The 20250-nt window shown below is 36.8% G+C and overlaps 1 protein-coding gene across 3 annotated transcripts in view; it reads right to left on the bottom strand.

Annotated features, from left to right (window-relative positions):
* The window catches only part of LOC110867745 (rhamnogalacturonate lyase B), a 32881-nt gene extending 13386 nt beyond the window's left edge, over nt 1–19495 (bottom strand). For 2 of the 3 annotated variants that reach the window (XM_022116750.2, XM_022116751.2), the window contains exons 1-3: nt 19397–19495; nt 19245–19321; nt 4405–4526 (exon numbers count right to left, since the gene is read on the bottom strand). In XM_022116750.2, coding sequence (XP_021972442.1) covers nt 4405–4526; nt 19245–19321; nt 19397–19451 — 254 coding nt within the window. In that variant the 5' untranslated portion in view covers nt 19452–19495. Of the gene's footprint in view, nt 1–4404; nt 4527–19244; nt 19322–19396 lie in introns of those variants that run through there. The other variant, XM_035975758.1, reaches the window with a different exon arrangement.
* Between the last annotated feature and the right edge of the window lie 755 nt (nt 19496–20250).

Below are 20250 nucleotides of genomic sequence, written 5' to 3'. Positions count from 1 at the left end.
TTCTTAGGGATACAGGATCATGCAGAACACAAGACGAACCAGAATCTGGTCAAGATCATGAGTTTGATAACTCTGGACCGCTGGAAAACAGGGAAGAAAGTCAGGAGGCAGACCAGTCATAGCTGCATGGGAATGATTCCTCCTCGACGGATTCGGAGAATGAAGTTATTTATACGAGAAGCATTAATAGTATATACAGAGATTCAAGAGCTCTCACCGAAGCAGAATTATTGCAGAAATACAATGAGAATCAGGTAGTGAATTTTGTTCTTTATGCAACAAGTGCAGATCCACCAACTTATGAAGAGGCCAGCAAGGACAAGAGATGGGTGGAAGCAATGAACAAAGAGATGGAGTCTATTTATAAAAACTAAACGTGGGAGCTAGTAGATCCTCCAAAACATCAAAAACCAATAGGTGTTAAATAGATCTATAAAACGAAATACGACGAAAAAGGAAACGTAGACAAATACAAGGCCAGACTAGTAGTAAAAGGATACAAGCAGAAATATGGAATAGATTATCAGGAGGTATTTGCACCAGTAATCAGATTTGAGACGGTTCGATTAGTGTTAGCTCTCGTGGCTCAACACGATTGGCTTCTTCATCGAATGGAAAACTGCTTTCTTAAACGGCAAGTTGAAAGAACAAGTTTACGTGGAACAACCTCAAGGTTACATCAAGCGAGGAGAAGAGAAAAAGGTATGTCATCTCAAATGAGCACTATGGTCTAAAACAAGCACCTAGGGATGGTATAGTCGAATAGATACATACTTCATGCATCACGAGTTTAAAAAATGTACTTATGAGCACACCCTTTACATCAAAGACACTAAAGAAGGAAAGCTAGTGATATGCTTGTATGTAGACGACTTAATTATAGCCAGCAGCTCAATAAGCTTGATTACAGAATTTAAAAACACAATGAAAGAGGAATTTGAGATAACCGACATGGGTCGTTTACATTACTTTCTAGGCATGGAAGTTCTCTATGAGAACGGCAATATCGTTCTATCACAAAGAAAATATGTGAGAAATCTATTGGAGAAGTATAGGATGACCCAATGTAACACGGTTTCCACGCCAATGGAATATGGACTAAAGTTGTCAAAAGATGACCCGGAAGATTTCATTGATGAGGGTGTGTATCGAAGTTTAGTTGGAAGTCTAATGTACTTAACCAACACAAGACCGGATATCATGTTTGCTGTGAGTAAAATTAGCAGATTCATGGAATGTCCTAAGAAGAGTCATTGGGAAGCCACAAAACGCATACTCAAATACATCAAAGGTACCTCGGAGCAGAGAATTACGTACTCTAAAGGAGGGAAGAAGAAGCTTGTGGGCTTTAGTGATAGTGATTATGCAGAAAATATAGATGACAGTAAAAGTACCTCTGGATATATTTTTCACTTAGGATCTAGGCCTATATCTTGGCAATCAAAGAAGCAAAAGGTGGTAGCACTCTCTTCAACGGATGCGGAATATATGGCTTTGTCTCTAACCGGATGTCAAGCGATATGGATCAAGGGACTACTTGATGAACTGCAAGAAAAGGAAGACTACTCAATACCAATATATTGTGACAATAAATCGACCATCTGTTTGGCCAGAGATCCAGTGTACCATGGAAAAAGTAAGCACATATGGGTCAAGTATCACTTTATCAGAGACTTAATCAAGAAAGGAGAAGTAAGAGTAACCTTTTGTACAACAAAAGATCAAATGGCGGACATCATGACTAAAGCTTTACAGCCCAAAGATTTATCTCGTTTAAAGGATTTACTCCACATGACATCGCACTGATCTAGCTTACGGGAGGGTGTTAGATATGCATATTTATATAAGCTAGATGATATTTTGCATTATTATTAATATTAATTACTAAACCTATGTTAGTATCATGGCGGTTATCGCCAATGATGTTTATGTATATATAAACCGTGTAATATGACTCTTATCAACATCAATTCATTTTTATGAACTTTCATATTCATTCTTCGAAACCCTAAGTCAGATTCTAACAACTTCGTCACTGGATCCAAACCCGCTCCGGCGGAATTCCTAGAGGCTGAAGCTACAAAACCGAACCCAGAATTTTACCCTTGGTACCGTCAAGATCAAGTCATTCTAGCAGCCCTCCTCGGCAGTTGCTCGCCAACGATTCAGCCAATGATTGCGTCCGTGGACACCTTAGGTGATGCCTGGGTTCGCTTAACAACCAGCTTTGCAAACTCGTCTCAGTCCAGAATTGTATCCCATAAGTCCAAGCTTGCCTCCAATCCGAAAGGAACCCGCCCGGTAGCGGAATATCTTCGTGAGATAAAGTCGATAGCCGATGAAATTGATTTCGTTCAAAATCCCATCAAAGATGAAGACCTTATGGTACATATTCTCTATCAATTAGGAAATGATTTTTAAAACATAGTAACCTCACTTCGCTTGCTTGAGTCTAAAATAACATTCCCAGAACTCTTTGAAAAATTGGTTGATTTTGAAAGAGAGATGAATCTCACATCAGTTCAAGCACCAACTCTGATGGCAAGTGTGAACTACACTTAAAAACAAAACAGATCTGGATTCAGATCTGGCACTGACCGCCGCAACCATCAAGGAAATTTCAATAAGCAATCTCATCAACAATGGTCAACTGGCTCATTCTCAAATGGCGGTAATAGCGAAAACCGAACCACTATCTATTGTCAGTTTTGTAATTTTGCAGGGCATGAAGCTAAAGAATGTCGGAAACTTGCACGTTTCCTTCGGGATAACCAACTCCTCACAGGAAATTCAATGGCCCAAAACAAGGCTCACCCAACTGCTAATGTCACTACATCTTCGTATATGTTTGACACCGGGGCTACTCATCATGTTGACCCGGATCGTTCCTCGCTCCATTCTATCTCTGAATATGGTGGACCCGATGAGATCCTCCTTGGCAACGGTAACACTCTTTCCATTACTCATGTTGGTCAAACATATCTATAAACGTCCAAAGGCACACTTTCACTAAAAGACATTCTATGTGTTCCACAATTTAAAAATAAACTCATTTCTGTTGCAAAATTGTGTAAGACTAATCATGTTTCCGTGGAATTTTTTCCAACTCATTTTTTTGTCAAGGATCTTAGAACAGGGACACGTCTAATGCGGGGCGAGAATTACCTTGATCTCTATTATGCCAATCTTCCATCACCTCAAATAAATGTTGTATCAACAACCTCACTTCTTGACTGGCATCATGAACTGGGTCATCCATCATTTCGGATTCTCAAGAAAATAACCAAATACTTAGGTCTACATTTTAAACTTGAAAATTTTCATTATAATTCGTGTTCTATCAATAAAAGTCATAAAGATTCGTTTGGCATGAATTCATTTACCACTACCAAGCCTTTACAATTAATATATTCAGAGTCTGCAGACCGGTAGAAAAGTCAATCGATGGTTTCAATTATTATGTGCTTTTTGTTGATTATCACACTAAGTATATTTGGTTATATCCGATGAAAAACAAGTCTGATATTTCTATCTTATTTCCACAATTCAAATTACTAGTGGAAAAATTTTATCAAACACCACTAGTTTCGCTTTTCACCGATAATGGTGGAGAATACATCGGTCTTACTTCATATCTTCAATCTCAAGGTATTTCTCATTTCAGGATGTGGTGGTGGTGGTGGTGGTAGTGGCAAGATGTGATTGAGGAAGATGAAATGTATATGCAATTTTTTTGGTTTTATTTATTAAGCATTTAAATAAAAACATGAATTGACCAAAATACCCTTAAGTGAATGAACTTAACTGAAAATTTTAGTCTAGTTAGTACTGAAGGACGTAGAGTGTAATGAGTTTTGCAAATAAAGGATTGTGACTGTGATTATTAAAGTTAAAGGTTATCCGTTGCAATCGGTACAAACATAAAGGACGAAAAATGTAATTTACCCAACTTTTTATTTAATTGGTGTCTCCGACTTCTAGCTCCTTACTGTCGGGGTTTTTTTTTGGGTTTAATGAATTTGTCCTTAGACCACCCGTAGTGGTTGCCCAAAGGGGTGTTTTTTGTGCTGAATCACCCCCAATATCGCCCCCTAGCCATTACGCATGGGCGTGATTGGCAATTTTTTTGTGCAGGCGTTTTATAAATCACGCCAAAGGGGGGAGATCTTGTCCAATCAGATTTGAGCTTGCATTGTTTTGTCCAATAACATTTATTAAATTGTTTTTTTAATTTTATTTTATTATAAACATCATTCCCCACATCCCCACTACACCCCTTTTGTAAAAACGCCCAATAATGTCCCATTACTGACTGGGCTGCCACATGGCGCAAAACGCCCTAGAATGGGGCATTATTCACCCAACGACTACGTGGTCTTAGAAAACAAATAAATGACTTTTTACCCTCGACTTGATTCATCATTGATTACTTCCAGCAGGTTTTCCATTCCGTTGTATTGTATGCTTGTTATATGACCTTCGGGATTCGAAAAAATCATCCGTACAAAGCCATTACTCACTACTACCTACAATAAACAGTTTTCATATCAATTAAAAATAATAACAACAACAATAATAATAAAATTTTTGCCATTTATAGTTAGGGTGAAGGATTATGTACAAAAGAGCCGAATCATAGGAAGTGTAGGAAAAGATTTTGGCCTTTGACTAAACATAAACAATCCAAAAATTTAGTGGTCCTAAATTGAGAATTCATGTAACTAAAAACAAGGGAAACAAGTGAAAGGTAGGACAAAATATGATGATCTCATATTTTTAACTCATAAACCTACTTCTCTCATGATTTTCAAACTGCTATAACGTTTTTATACCATAATATTTTTTTAAAAATTATGTCATATTAACAAGCATTTGATTCTCTTTAATATGAGTAGGCTAAATCATAGTCACATAAATCGCTCAATAGGCCACGATCTACGATCCGGATCGAGCATACCGATTCGCGGTACGAACGCGTTCCGGGAACGCTCCAAATCGCGAATTCGACAGTGAAATTAGCATTCCGAACAATTAATTAAGTCATACCTGTCGATATAGGAATCACGAATTCCTAATTTGCAAAACACGTTTCTTAAGTATTCTGACTTCCGACTTCCCTCATTCCCATTCTCAATTCACAATTCTGATTTTTTACTGAAATGTTGAACCATTGTATTTGGAAAGAAAACCAAAAGGTGGAATGAGGAAGACGATGAAAATGACGGTAGTTGTTTTTTTTTAGGGTTTACAATACATCATGTTATTTCCTTTATGTTACAGTTTTGGTCAAATTTGACCCTAATATTTTCTAATTTGTTTATTTTCTTCTTTTTTGAGTTTATTTATTGTACATATAGCTTGGTTAGTTGTATATTGAATGTATTAAAGAGTTTTCGTGCTTCTTCATGTTGTAATCTTACCACATTATATGGTACATCGTACCGAAGCGATCCGAAATGAGCCTACCCCTCCTCGTACCGAATTTTAGGGACCTAGCGAATTGCGATCCCGTTTTACGTTCTCGTACCGGAGCGTACCGCGAACCATGTGACTATGGGCTAAATATTTTTTTAAATTACAAAAATATAGCAATAGCCTACTCAAATTAAGTATAAATGTAATACAAAACATTAATCAATCAGCCTACAATAACACCACGTAATGTCGTATATTACAGATTTAATCACGTAATATCTATAATAACATCAATTTCAACAAATTATACTGAATGTGTAAGAATGTAATGATTTATATTAAATGTGTAAAAATGTAATGATTTATATTAAATGTCTAATCACGTATCCTATAAAAAATACAAAAGTAAACTGCCAAAATGGTCCCCGAGGTTTGGTCACTTTTGTCATTTTAGTTCAAAACTCAAAACTTTTTAATATGGGTCCATGTGTTTTCAATTTTGTTGCCATTTTCATCCAAAATGAAAAGTAGTCAGATTTTTATGTTAACATCCAGCTTTTTGTCTTTTTCCTCCCTTTTAGTGAAGGGCAAAATGGTCTTTTAACGCTTTATTATAACAAATTAAAAAAATCTGACCATTTTGTCTTTCATTAAAAGGGAGGAAAAGGACAAAACAACTAGATGTTAACTGAAAAATCTAACCAAATTTTGCTTTTGGATGAAAATGGCAACAAAATTGAAACCACATAGACCCAGATTTAAAAGGCTTGAGATTTGGACTAAAGTGCCAAAAGTGACCAAACCTCAGGGATCATTTTGGCAGTTCACCCAAAATACAAATTAAGAAAACTATAGCAATAGTCTACTCAAATTAAAAATAATGAAATGTTCAAAAAAAATATCGTATATAATACGATGATGGCGACCCATAGCGCCCGGCTACACTGCTACGTCTGGCGCTATGGGATAAGTTTTTTGCCTCCCCGCTATGTATATCACGGCGTTACCATTCCTTCCCCACTCACACACATTACACACACACACACACACACACACACACACACATATATATATATATATATATATATATATATATATATATATATATATATATATATATATATATATATACATATAAAGCCCTATACATATATAACCCCAATACACACTCAAGTTATATAAAGCCCCATAACCCCATTTCTTACACAATTGCCACTTGTCACATAACCCCCCACTATGGGGCTCTACCACTACACATGGCCTTAGATATAACGGTAAAGGTATCCTACAAGGCTCATAAATATAGGAAGCGTACAAAGATACAATAGATCACAAAATATACTACAATTGATCGCAAAATGTAACACAATGCCAAGAAATATGTTAGTGTACTACATCTGTTGATTCCGTCTAGGTGTCTAGGATCAGGTCTTACATCGTATTGTATAGCATAGGGCACGTTTTACGAGAAAACCAGAGTCTGTATAGGGTTTATAGCCTAGGATCGCTCATAGGGTCATAGAGTTCTTGGACCGCTTATTTGTCACATATGGATCGCTTATATGGACATGTTTGGACCGCTCTTATGGACATAGGTCACATAAGCGGTCCCAAACTACTATATATAGAGGTCTTTAGGGCGATCCTCGGTGGTGATTGTTGGATTCCACGCCGAAGCTCTGCCGGTGTGACGATCGAGCTGTAAAACGTTTGATATCAATAAAACAAGCAGTTAGAAAGGAGAACAAGCTACTTCTACTTGTATTTCTTATTATTCCGCATCTGAAACACAAGAGTTAACCTCTGAACGACTCATTCGGGTCAGCATACGATCCTACAAGTGGTATCAGAGCGGGAGGAGGTTTTCTACAGATTGTAGCTGATTTTCAGTGTTTCTTCTCACTTCTACACCTTCTTTTCTCATTTCCGGGAGATTTCACGGTTGAATTTCGTTCAAAAACTCACAGACTGTTCATTATCATACAAAGACAAACCCTTGTAAGTTTCAAGTCAAAATACAGCCTAAAAACTGGTCAAATCATGTTCGATATGTGGTTCGCTCGTAGTGACGTCATCATGAACCGTTCTTAGGTCACGTTTTGGATCGCTCATTTGTACAAATTTGCAGTTGGTTCGCTCAAAATTTGTGTTTGGTCCGCTCATAAGTCAGTTTCTGGACCGCTCGTGTGTCAATTTCTGGACCGCTCCAAAAGTCAATTTCTGGATCGCTCATTTGGATAAATTTTGGTTCGCTCTTGTAGTTATCAGCCTGATTCGCTCGAACAAACAACATCCTGGTCCGCTCGAACGGATATTATTTGAGTTCGCTCATTCGGTAAAATTGATTGGTCCGCTCATTAGTCAGTCACTTGGTTCGCTTATTTGGATTTCTCTGGTTCGCTTATTGTGCAAAGTTAATTCGCTTTTTGATCATCTGTTTAGCTCGCTTATAAGTCAGTATGGATTCCGAGTTTTACAACGCTTTTGCTACATCGAATACTCCAGCCGCGATTGCTCAAGCCATGAATCTAGAAAACGAAACGGGAACTACCCAGAAACCCCCTAAATTGATGAGCATTGAGGAGTATTATGGGTGGAAGGATCGGTTTGAAAACTGGGTTCAGGCAAATCATCTCAGATCGTGGGAATGCATATTGGAAAAGTACACATTGCCTCGAACAGAATTGCAAGTTGTTAAACAAATATCCGAATCCTCAGAACAAGAACGTGCAATGTACAGAGCAGAGAAAATGATGATCAGTCTGTTACAGCAGGCGATTAAAGAAGACATATTCATTTTGTTACAGCACGACAAAACTGCTAAGTCGATATGGGATGCTCTTAAAGTCAAATTCGAGGGTAGTGAAAGTATGATCAAAAGCAAGAAGGCATTGCTTAAGAAAGAATTTGACTTGTTCTGTAGTTTGCCGGGAGAGGACACTAAGAAGTTGATCGAGAGATACTGTCATTTGGTGCGATCATTGTCAATGTTGGGTGTCGATAAAGCTCGTGAAGAATATGTTGATAAGTTGGCTGATGCGTTACCTCAGAAAGAATGGGGAACGTATTTGATGATACTGAAAAACACGGGTGTTTATGACAGACTGACAATCGGACAGTTTATTGAGAAGTTAGAGGGACTGGATCTGGAACAACAGAAGATAGCCAGGATGAATAACCCGAGTGGTCAACAGGATGTAAAGATGTATTATAAAGGTAGTATTCCAGTTTCTGAATCTGAAAGAAGTCCAAAGATTCAAACTGCTTTCAGTGCTGGAGATTCATCAGAAAAAGCTGATCAGGGTTCAAACAAGAGCAGCAGCGGGTTTTCATCGTTTCCGAGTGTGAATCCGAAAGAGACTAACACAAGCTTTCAGTCTCAGAGTACAAAAACCGGAAATGGATACATAATTCAATGCAACATAGCTCTCAACCTTCCAGAAGGTCAAAGCTTCTCTGAAGACACTGCTAAAGATCACATGGCACTTCTGGGTTCAGTTCTGTTATCCTATGAAGGTCTTGTTGCTGGTCGAATCGGAAATCCTATGCTTACCAAAGAGGATTATGATCAAATAGACGCCGAGGAAATGGAACTAATGGATATCAAATGGTGTCTTGCTAGTGTTCTTCGACGAGCTGAGAAATTCAAAACCATTACCGGGAGAAATGACTTTCTTGATGCACATGTCTCTACTTTAGGTTTTGATAAATCTAAAGTTACTTGTTTTCGATGCAGGGAGAAAGGCCATTTCAAGCGGGAGTGCAAAGGAAGAGAAGCTAGTGGAGCACAGAATCCATTTGGGAAAGATGATTACTATCGCAAAGCTATCTATCAGCAAGTTGGTCAGTCCCAAGAACCTCAAACAGCTCATGGGAGAAAGATTGAAGATCCCAAGAGAGCATGTTTGGTAGATTTCAGCTGGAGTGATTACATATCATCTGAAGCCACAGCAACACGCATTATCGATCAAGATGATGAGAAACTACCAGAAGGTTTCAGTTGGGATATGTTTGTGGATAAGAAGGGAGAGTTTAAAGCTTTCATTGCCAAAATTGTCCGTGAGCCAGATTTGTTTGCTACTTGGATGAAGTCAATTGGTGTGAATGTGTCTAGTGAAGATGAAAAGTTTGTGTCATCTGAAAGTTCAGACAGTACTGATAAACTTTCCGAACATTCTGGAGATGTTTCAGAAAGTTCAGATGAAGGTTTACAGGGCTCAGATGAAGATTTACAGAGTTTTGATGAAAATGTACAGAATGAAATTGTTTCAGAAAAAGCAGTTGTTTTTAATAAAACACCGTCTGATTCTGGTTCTGATGATGATTCTGAAAAATCTGTACAGTTTGACCAGTCACCAGTTGATGGTAGCACTGATGTTGAGGAAGAAAAACATATAAATATTGCAAAAACTCATCTATCTCCTGAAAGTTTTCATTTCTATTTTGCAGAAAGAATGGAGAAACTGAAGGAGAAACGAGCTGCTAAAGAACAACAAGCTGAATCTGAAGGTGATTTTCAAAATGCTGAGAATGTTGCTGAGAAGATTACTCAGGTTGTGAAAGAAGAAGAAAAGGTTATTGAAGTTGAAAAAGTGGTTGAAGTTGTTAAAACAATCGAAGTTGAGAAGATTGTTGAAATCGTCAAGCCGTGTGAGAAGTGCTTGGAAGCTTGCAAGGATTGTGCAGCTAAAGACGACATCATAGCTGAGTATGAGAAGAAGAAGGAGCAGTTACTGTTCAACCTCAACTATGTGAAAGAATCTTACGATGTTTTGAATAAAACAGTAACTGTCTTCAAAAGACAAACTCGGAGAGAGAACAGGCACTGACAATGATGAATGCAACTTTGATGTCAAAACAAAAAGCGATCAATTTCTACATTGAAGAGAGTGCCAAATGGAAGCAAGAGTTGGAAACTGAAAAGATTGAAAATGAGAGAATTAGGCGGTTATTGTTAAGCTATACTACTTCTGATTATCTCATTGATCGTGTTTATCCAACTGTTGCAGGTATGGAAGCTTTCAAAGATGAGAAGCTGAAAGAGAAGAAAGACTGTGGTAAGAAATCGACTGTTAGTTACAACAAATGTCCGCCTCCAATTTGGGATGGTTATTCACCTAGGAGACCAAATGAGGAGCAATTGGAAAAAGCAGTCAATATAAAGCTTAAAACCGAGACAACAGACGTTTTACCAGATAACATAGATATCACGTATACCTCGTCCGATACTGATCATGAGTCTGTTCTAATCAAAAAGGTGGTCGATCAAGTGTTGGATATTGATGAGGAGTCTGAGTTGAAATCTGGGTCTGGAAAGTCAAAGTCGTCAGTCAACAGTCAAAATTCGTCGGAAAAACGGTCTTATAGTAAAGAATTTTTATTGTAAAAGGCAGATTTGAATGATGAAACATTCGAAGTTGTGTATACTTTGAATGGTTCGGACAAATTATATTACAATAAGGAGTTCCCAATAATGAGTATTAAAACGGAACTAATAAACAAAACTTTCAAACTTATAGAGGTGAATATTCCAGAATTAAAAGTTTTGAAAAGTTTTGAAAAATCTAAAAAATATACTTCTAGAGTTCAGCAACGTTTAAACAAGAAAAAAGGTTACAACACTGGTCCTGGTTTTTCAAAGAAACCTAATCAGAATCGTAGCTACAAAAAGAAAGGTCTTGGTTTTGTTCCACCAGAAAATGATAAAAATATGAAAAATTCTAAAACAAAATCTGAATTTGTGTCAGGTGGAAGTGCTGAGGAGGAACAGCAGAAACCGTTCTGGAGACAGTCTAATAAAGAGTTTCTTGCTGAGAAAAAGAAGAATGGAGCTGATATATGTTATCAAAGAGAGACTAGAACCTGTTATAGATGCAATGAAGCTGGTCACATTGCATGGAATTGTACAAAAAGTGTCCAATCAAAACAGGGAGTTTCTCCGAAGTTGAAAGAAAAAGTTGTTGATGTTGACACACCAACCAATGGATCTAAACTTTTTGATAATTCAAAATTCGAGGTTGGTGAGTGTTCAAAGAATAGGTATGAGAAGAAAGAAAAAGACAACCAGATGTGGGTTGCGAAGAAAAGTGAAGTGAATGTCGGCGATGAATCTGGTTCCACAAAGCCAGAAGAGCCACAGGTGAAGAAGAAGATTTCAGTGAATGATGAGGAATTTCCATCATTGAAGTTTGATGAAGTGAAGAAAAAAGTGGGAAAAACTGAGATTTCAAATCAGTTTTACAAAGAAAAGGATGAATTTGATGTCGAGAAAACATTCAACGGGAATGTTAAGAAGATATTTGGGAAAATGTTGAGTGGGAGAGCTAAGGGGGTAAAAGATTTTTATGCAACTAAAAAGGCAACATACAACCCTACAGCTCTGGAACTAAAAGCCATCAAGTCTGAAAAGACTTGGTTGGAAGTTTGTTTTCCATGATAGTCTTAGGACTTTGCCGGAGATCCCAAGTTTATATCGTGGATCAGGAATCGGCATATTTCTAGTGTTTGAAGAAGTTGTTTGAAAGATTTTGAATAGTGTTTGAATGTTTTGAAGGTTGAAGGACTACGCCGGAGCTTCCAGGTTGGTAATTGCGAAGCAGGAATCGGCATCCTGATTGGTAACATGGTGATGTAGACGTAACATTCCTACAAGTGGTAATATTGATCCCACAAGTGGTATTTGTGGTTAAATTTTGAGATGTTTGTATACTTTGAAGAGATTACATTTACAAGTGGTACAGAAGGTTCTTAAATGGAAATGGTAAATCAGGGACATTAAATTGTACTTGATTTATTATTCATGGCAAAAGATAGACAAGATGATGAACCACATCCCCGTTTTCTAAAAAGATAGACCTACAAGTGGTTGTTATCAACACAAATTCATTTTCCGGAAAAGTCATTTTGATTAAAACAAACTTAAGTGTTTTGAAATCTAAATGAGAAAATGATTTGTGATAGGGGGAGTTCAGATTGTTTATGCTAAGCGAATGGCGATTTGATGTGATTCAGTGTCAGTTTGTTTTACTTTTTATGTTTCTAGTGGGTCAAGAGTCTAGAAGTTTTCAAATTTTCTTTAAAATGTGTTTGCATTTTAGGGGGAGTAGGGAAATTTCAGAAAATCCAAAAAACGGGAAATTTCAGAAAATCCAAAAAACATTTGAAAATTTGAAAAAGCCAAAAACATGATAAAATTCAAAAATGAGTTTTGTTGCGAAAAAGAGGAAATGATAGTACATCAGTGGACTATCACGGCACGCTAAAGAATTGAAAAGTCTAAAAAGGGTTAAACAATCTTACTGCGGATGTGTCAGTAGATTTTCACACATTTAGTAAATTGAAACGAGATATAAACCTAATTCAAACTTGCTTGATTCGTGGGTAACTATTCTTCAATATATGGGTAACCCCCGAAATCTTGTTTGAAAGGTCCCATATTCTGAGATACTAGGTCTTTATGCTCAGTGATATCTGGGGTATTATCCCGGGACTTCTGCTGTATGGAAATACTGACCTGTCCCCGGATAATACTTTATGCCCCTCAGCATGCTGATGAAACAATAAAATTGATAATCGCTGCTGTTGAAATGCAAAAGATCCTCTAAAGGGACCCACCAAAAGTCGAGCCGTCATCTCTCTGCTGAACGGAAGTTCTGACCTGAGCTCTCACGGTTTCGCACCTAACCCCTTTACAGATATCAGCTGTGGTATACTCACCTGTAAGACTGAATATTTGGGATCTGGATACAGGAGTATATTCAAGTGGAGTGATACACAATTAAGTTTAAATCTCTAAAACATTAATATCGTATCTCGAATCTATTGAAATTTGTGTTGAGAATTTAAGAGGACAAACATACTGACAATCTAGGTAAATTGTTTAAAGCTTAAAATGAAATCAAGCTTAACGGTGTTGGTGATTTGTCTCATAAACTGATATGATCCTCTTGCACGAACTCACAAAAATATTGATTGTAAATATTACATTTCTATATGTTTGTATTTTCAAGTGATGTCAGATAATATCTCTCAGAAAATCCAAAAAGATTTTTTTGTGTGTTCGCATAAATTTTGAAAAAGTCAAAAAGATTTTCGACAACTGATGTTGGAGAACTGTTTTTCAAAATTCCAAATGCTAAACATGATGAGCATTTGAGGGGGAGTGTTTGGGTAAATCTATCTGTTTTCGTTAATTCTAACCTTCTTCAAGTGGTTCATCATAGATAGTTGAGAGAGAGTTTGTGTTGGTACGCAATTATATGTTTGATTAATGCATATGAGAGTCATGTGATGGTACAAAAGTGTTTGAAATATTTGTGAAAGAAATTTATTTCGGGGTTGAGTTTGTACAGGTAGCCAAGTTTTGAGTCCTGAAGATCTGTTAGAGCCAGGTTGATCGATTCTGAAAGAATGAGTAGAGACAGATTCTGATCCTGAAGATCACATTTATTGTTGATGCTAATGAATTTAAGGAATCAAGAGATCTGATCAAGAGAATTTAAGTGTTTGTAGAGCCAGGATATTCGATTCTGAAAGCCTGTGAAGATCAGACAACGATCCTGAAGATGTTACTGAAGAACAAAAGAATGCCAGTAAATCGAGAGGGGGAGTCTGAAGATTGAAAGAAGAGAAAAGCCTAGAGACTGATCTAGACTGCAGATGTGAAGACACAGTTTTATAGTCAAGGTGTGTTGGCGACTCCATCAACATCTGAGGGGGAGTCTGTTAGTGCACTACATCTGTTGATTCCGTCTAGGTGTCTAGGATCAGGTCTTAGGGCACGTTTTACGAGAAAACCAGAGTCTGTATAGGGTTTATAGCCTAGGATCGCTCATAGGGTCATAGAGTTCTTGGACCGCTTATTTGTCACATATGGATCGCTTATATGGACATGTTTGGACCGCTCTTATGGACATAGGTCACATAAGCGGTCCCAAACTACTATATATAGAGGTCTTTAGGGCGATCCTCGGTGGTGATTGTTGGATTCCACGCCGAAGCTCTGCCGGTGTGACGATCGAGCTGTAAAACGTTTGATATCAATAAAACAAGCAGTTAGAAAGGAGAACAAGCTACTTCTACTTGTATTTCTTATTATTCCGCATCTGAAACACAAGAGTTAACCTCTGAACGACTCATTCGGGTCAGCATACGATCCTACAAAATATAACACAATGTCGAGGAGAAAAGACGCAACGAGTCGCAAAAAAGACACAATGACGCAAATAATGAAAAAAAACACAATGCTAAATAAAAAGACACAATGATCTAAGCAAAGATTCTAAAATCTACAAGCTAAAAATATAAAATTGAATACCTAAAATCTCCTATCGTTTAGTTCCACGAGACGGTTCAATGTTGCTTGAATAAATTCAATCAGAGTTCGTTTGATATCCTTTCTGCGACTTCCTATTTTTGGAAACTATGTATTTGAACCTTACCCTAGATATAAATCTCATGCTTGTTGATATGTAAAACAAGATTAATGTACATCACAATACAGTTAAACATATAGTCTAAGGTTTAGTTTCCCCTACAAAGGTCTAAAATTCCAAGATTAAGAGTGGAGGGTATAGGAGTAAATTATGCATCTATTATATCATGATAAAAAGACCATGTTTCTACAACATAAAATATAATATACCATTTGTGATATGCAAAATATAACATCATTTATCCTTTGTTAACAAAAAAAAAAAAAAAAACCACCATATACATGCTAGTATGCTACTAATAAAACACTACATAATGAACCGTTTGTTACTTACAAAATAAAACACGATCTACCTGATACATATAAAACACCACGGGATAAACAGAACAAAAAAACGCCATGAATTAAAAACACTCATTTTTAAAACGTAATTATTATATCACAATATTGGTACTTATATTAAAGATATTGACATTTATAATGGTGTAATTTAGAAAAAGAAAAACAATGACTTGTAAGAAAATCATTGACATTTAAAAAACAGATGAGGAAAGTATATTTTATCCGCAAAAATTCTGATCACACCCCTTAAAAGTTTCGTATAATCCGTCGTTCTTATTTAATAAAATAATAGTTGAGTTTGCCGCTCCTTATCAAACACAGTCTCAGGAACTTGGACCTGCTATCATCATCTCCAAGGCTGACTCAGCGTTACACATTCATTTTTTTAACGGTAAGGAACGACGTGCCAACCACCGTGACACCACCGGACGCTGTGGCCAAAGTCGACTACTCGACCGCCACCATTCCCTTGGCTCTCCGAGATGCACGGAAACCCGACCTCCACCCGCCCGAAGGCACAACAGTGGAATAATCGGTAAAACCTCGCCTTCCATCCAAGACGAACCAGTGCCACCCATATTCGCCCTTCACCTGGATGCCGCAGAAAATAATGGAGAGAGTAGGAGTCGAACCTGAGTCACAAGAAACACCAAGTCTTTCCCCAGCCACTCCACCACTACCTCATTGGTGTTACACGTTCTTTTAATTCTCCAATGTCCATAACTTTTGTCTAAGTAAATATGATTAGTTTAATCTTCAATATTTGAATGTAACTTAGGGTATAAGGGGCACTCCTCTAAGTGGGGAGTGACCTCTCTTACCCACAGCCAATCAGCATGCGCCACATCAACTCCCCACTTAACTCCCTTCACACCCTCAATTTGATGGCGGCACTCCTCTCTTGGGGGACTTGCTTTTTTTTGTTTTTTTTTTATTTGTTGTAATTATGCATGTATTATAAATTAAACAAATATTAATAAAAATTAAATAAAATTTAAGAAAAGACATTTCATTAAATTAAAAATAAAAATTACATTCAAACTAGAAAAATAAAAAAACAAACTACTCGTCGTCGGAATTCGCTTCAAGGTGACGTAGATCTAAACGTCCGAGATGCTCAACGAGATCGTGTTTTAGTCTCCAATGCGTTTCTTCGTCAATGAGCTCGCTAAAAGCAGTATGGTGGGTTAGCAGTTGCAAGTTGTTTAATCGCAGAAGTAACCTTTTGCAACAGCGTGAAACTTTTCTTCATTCTCCCGTCCAAGCCCTCTTGAAACCACTCGGTATACGCTTCCACGTCACTAACAATTTTTAGGAACAAAGACTTGGACATACGAAACCTCTGACGAAAAATATCAGCATTAAATTTTGAATTATCGACAAAATAATCGGCCATGAGTGTTTCGTGGCCTCCCACACGATCTCGACGGACAACTTTTTTTTTTACTAGACGATGCCGTGTCTAGTAGCTCCGCTTGTTGGATGAGATTTTTGAAGAAAATTAAACTACTATCGCTTGACGATGAATCTTCATCGTCGGGAAAGTCGGACAGGAGAGAAAAAAACGGGAACTCAGAATCCATTTTTTTTAAAGATTGGGTAAAAAATTAGATGAGTTGAAGGGTTTAGGAGAGTAATGTATTGGGAGTTGTTTTGGGTTTGAAAAATAAAAAGATTGAAGTGGGTTAGTATTTATAGGGTTTAGGAGAAAAAAAAATTAATATATAACGGCTATATAGCCATTTTAATATAAAAAACGGTCAAAAATCACAAATCTCAATCGGTGAACACAACCCGCTCCCCACACCCCGATTTAGGTCACCGAGGGGATGGTGGCGGTGTTCCCGAGCGGGGTTCACACTCACCGCCCCCCTCCCTGAGGGCGCCCCGTTCACCCTTACTGAAATAATTTGCTTTTCAAGGACAAAAGGGGTAAAAATACACTCACTACTAATACCCATACATAATCCGATTAAAATACGTAAATTATTCCGAAAACACATCTGTTATATATTATGGTGATTTTATTAGGCATCTAATATAACCAATGTTTTAAAAACCAGCAAATACCAGCAGGTTATATCAGTATTACCAATGTTGGATGTTAATTCGGTACGAAACACCCCGGTAAATAGGGGAAACGGCATCAACTTCGTATCGCCGGTAAAATCCGGTATACTGGTTTAAACCGTCGTACCGGTACCGGCCCAGGTTAGTTTATTCCCCAGTTTTAACCTAGCGACTTTCAATAATCCATCTCTATCGATCAAAGTTCAAAACGTGCTTCATCACTCCATCGTTCGTGACTTGTTCCAGACTTCCATCACCCCATCATTCGTTTCAGACTTCCATTGCTTCATCGTTCGTTCCATACTTCCATCTTCATCGTCCGTTCGTAGTTCATCACTCCAATTCGTTCCAAACTCCAATTCGCAATTGGTAGGTCATTTTAAGTTTTGTTTCCTCTAAGTTTTGTTGTTGTTGACAATAGTATCTTAGTAACTCAACATGTACACAATGTATCCAGGATGTATCATGTATATGATGGTAGTTAGTGTATATAAATATGAATGTGTGTGTGTATATGATGGTAGTTAGTTGTTGAGTTATATAAATCTGGATGTATGTGCAGTGGTGGACTCAGAATTTTTTTTATTGGGGTTCATTTTTTGTGTTAGAATTTTTCACAAACAAACATTAAAATTTTCGGGTAGGGTCGGGGCTAGGAAATAATGTAAAAGCATTTAGTGGACATGAAACCACAACATTATTAAGAACCATTTTTAAGAATCAAGTTATCAAATTGTGGTGATTAATAAGTTGTTGGAAACCAATAGCTACCTAAACAACACAACTACTTCACGTAACTTCAAAATTTTGTTTAACCTGTTTGTTTTTTTTTTTTTTTTTTTTGAACGCCACTATATGTTAGAAGTCTTATTTGGTAATCAAATGTGAAATAAAATCATTCGGAGATATTAAATTTATCATTTTAAAGAAGCAAATTAGAGGGTCAATGGGTGGTTGTGATGTTTTAAAACACTAGTTTAATTTTTATGGAAAAAATAAACTAAAAAACAAGAAGTGGAAGACTTGAACTTGAGATCTATTTGTTGGAACACAAGGAGATTTACCATCATACCATCTTTTCTTATATAATTATGGGGTCCAACTAATTTATTTTATAGGGTACTTGAAAAAATTAACATACCGGTTCTACTTTTTTTTAACTACTTTTTTTTTAAACATCGGGGTCTGTGGACCCAGACCCACACCATATGAGTCCGCCCCTGTGTACGTGTATAGTATAGAGTTAACTAGTCAACCTGGATCTACCAGTTGAATTATTTTTTAGCTTAATCCGGTATTATTTAAAAACCGGTTATTAAAACATTGAATGTAACCCGGTTGTATAACCGGTTTGAAAATTTACGGAACTTGTTCCCTAGCAAACAACCGGATACCATATTATCTAAGGAACCTGGCAAGTCCAACAACCATATTTTACCCTAGGTAATAGAACCAGGTTCCGTATACGAAACCCCGTGATGCAATTACTACTTTTTTTTCCTTCATATTTTAGCATATATATGTTTTAGTAAATAAAAAAAGCCGTATACGAAACCCCGTGATGCAATTACTACTTTTTTTTTCCTTCATATTTTAGCATATATATGTTTTAGTACATAAAAAAAGCTAAAGCTAAAAAGAATCTTGCATTCTTAATAAAAAGTTAAAATATAAATCTAATGTGTCCATGGTTAAAAACAATGTTGTCAAAAACCCTTTGGACATGCACCTAGTCACTAGGAGAGGCGCAGGGGTACGCCATGCCACCTTCAAAAATAGTCGGTACCTAAAACATGTCTAAAACCTCAAAAAATTATATGCTTACACTCAACACCTTGCTTATCTCTCAAGCTCTCGTTTTTTAAGTGTCTTGCATCTAGGCCCAGGGCTAACCCTTTGTGCCTTGAGTGCATCTTGCATTTTGACAACTATGGCTAAAAATCTACAAAAATGAAATAAGCTATTTATAAGTGAACTTACGTACATGATTGTCTGTAAAAGTTAGGTTCACTCCAATGGAAGCCATTGACGATCTTTGAGCTCTTGTTGCGTATAACGTATCTGCATTATATCGTTATTTATAATCACTACTTTCAGGAAGTCTCAAGTTGTAGAAAGATAGGAATATCCATATACCTGATGAAAGTATGAGCAAGCTCAAAGCGCACACAAAAACAATGAGCGGATACATGGGGCTTTCTTGTTACTTTAGTTAGAGCCAATAAAAGAGGCTATATATAGGGGATTAAATAAAAAATCATATTTGAGTTGAGACTTTTAAACAAGATTTCTGTTATTTTTATTGTTTCATTTTTTTATAAGTTACTATAATTCATAGAAATTAAAAAAGAAAATAAAAAACTATATGTAAATCGATGAGCTACATATATGTAGCTCATGAACTACATATGTATATCTCATATGTGTATTTCGCAAGCTACATACATGTAACTCGTCAATCTACATATATTTTTGAGTAAACTGCCAAAATGGTCTCTAAGATTTGGTCACTTTTGTCACTTTTATTCAAAACTTAAACCTTTTGAATTTGGGTCTATGTGGTTTCAATTTTGTTGTCATTTTCATCCAAAACAAAATTCTGATCAGATTTTTCACTTAACATCCAGTTTTTTTTTTTTTTTTTTTTTTGTCTTTTTCCTCTATTTTAATGAAGGGACAAAATGTTTAGTTTTTAATTTGGGAATTGGGAATTGATTTTGAATGTATTCCCCAAGTTTACTAACCCATTAGGTGAGGATGAATGTCCTAAGAAGGACATGAATCCGAACAAAAAGATATGTGCTATGGTTGGTAGGTTTGGAGGATCGAAGAAGAAACCGTCAAGACGAAGAAGGTGAAGAAGGAGGAAGAAAGGTTGAGAAGGTTTGGTCCATTTGGGACCAAATGGTATGAATCGCCGGTGGGTGATTTAGAAGAATTCATGGGAGACAAGCACTCCATTCGACCACCATGAGGTGGTATGTCATTTG

The sequence above is a fragment of the Helianthus annuus genome, chromosome 7 (genome assembly GCF_002127325.2).
Source record: "Helianthus annuus cultivar XRQ/B chromosome 7, HanXRQr2.0-SUNRISE, whole genome shotgun sequence".
NCBI lineage: Eukaryota > Viridiplantae > Streptophyta > Magnoliopsida > Asterales > Asteraceae > Helianthus > Helianthus annuus.
The sequence above is the reverse complement of the archived record's forward strand: the minus strand, read 5'-3'. Positions and strand labels throughout refer to the sequence as shown.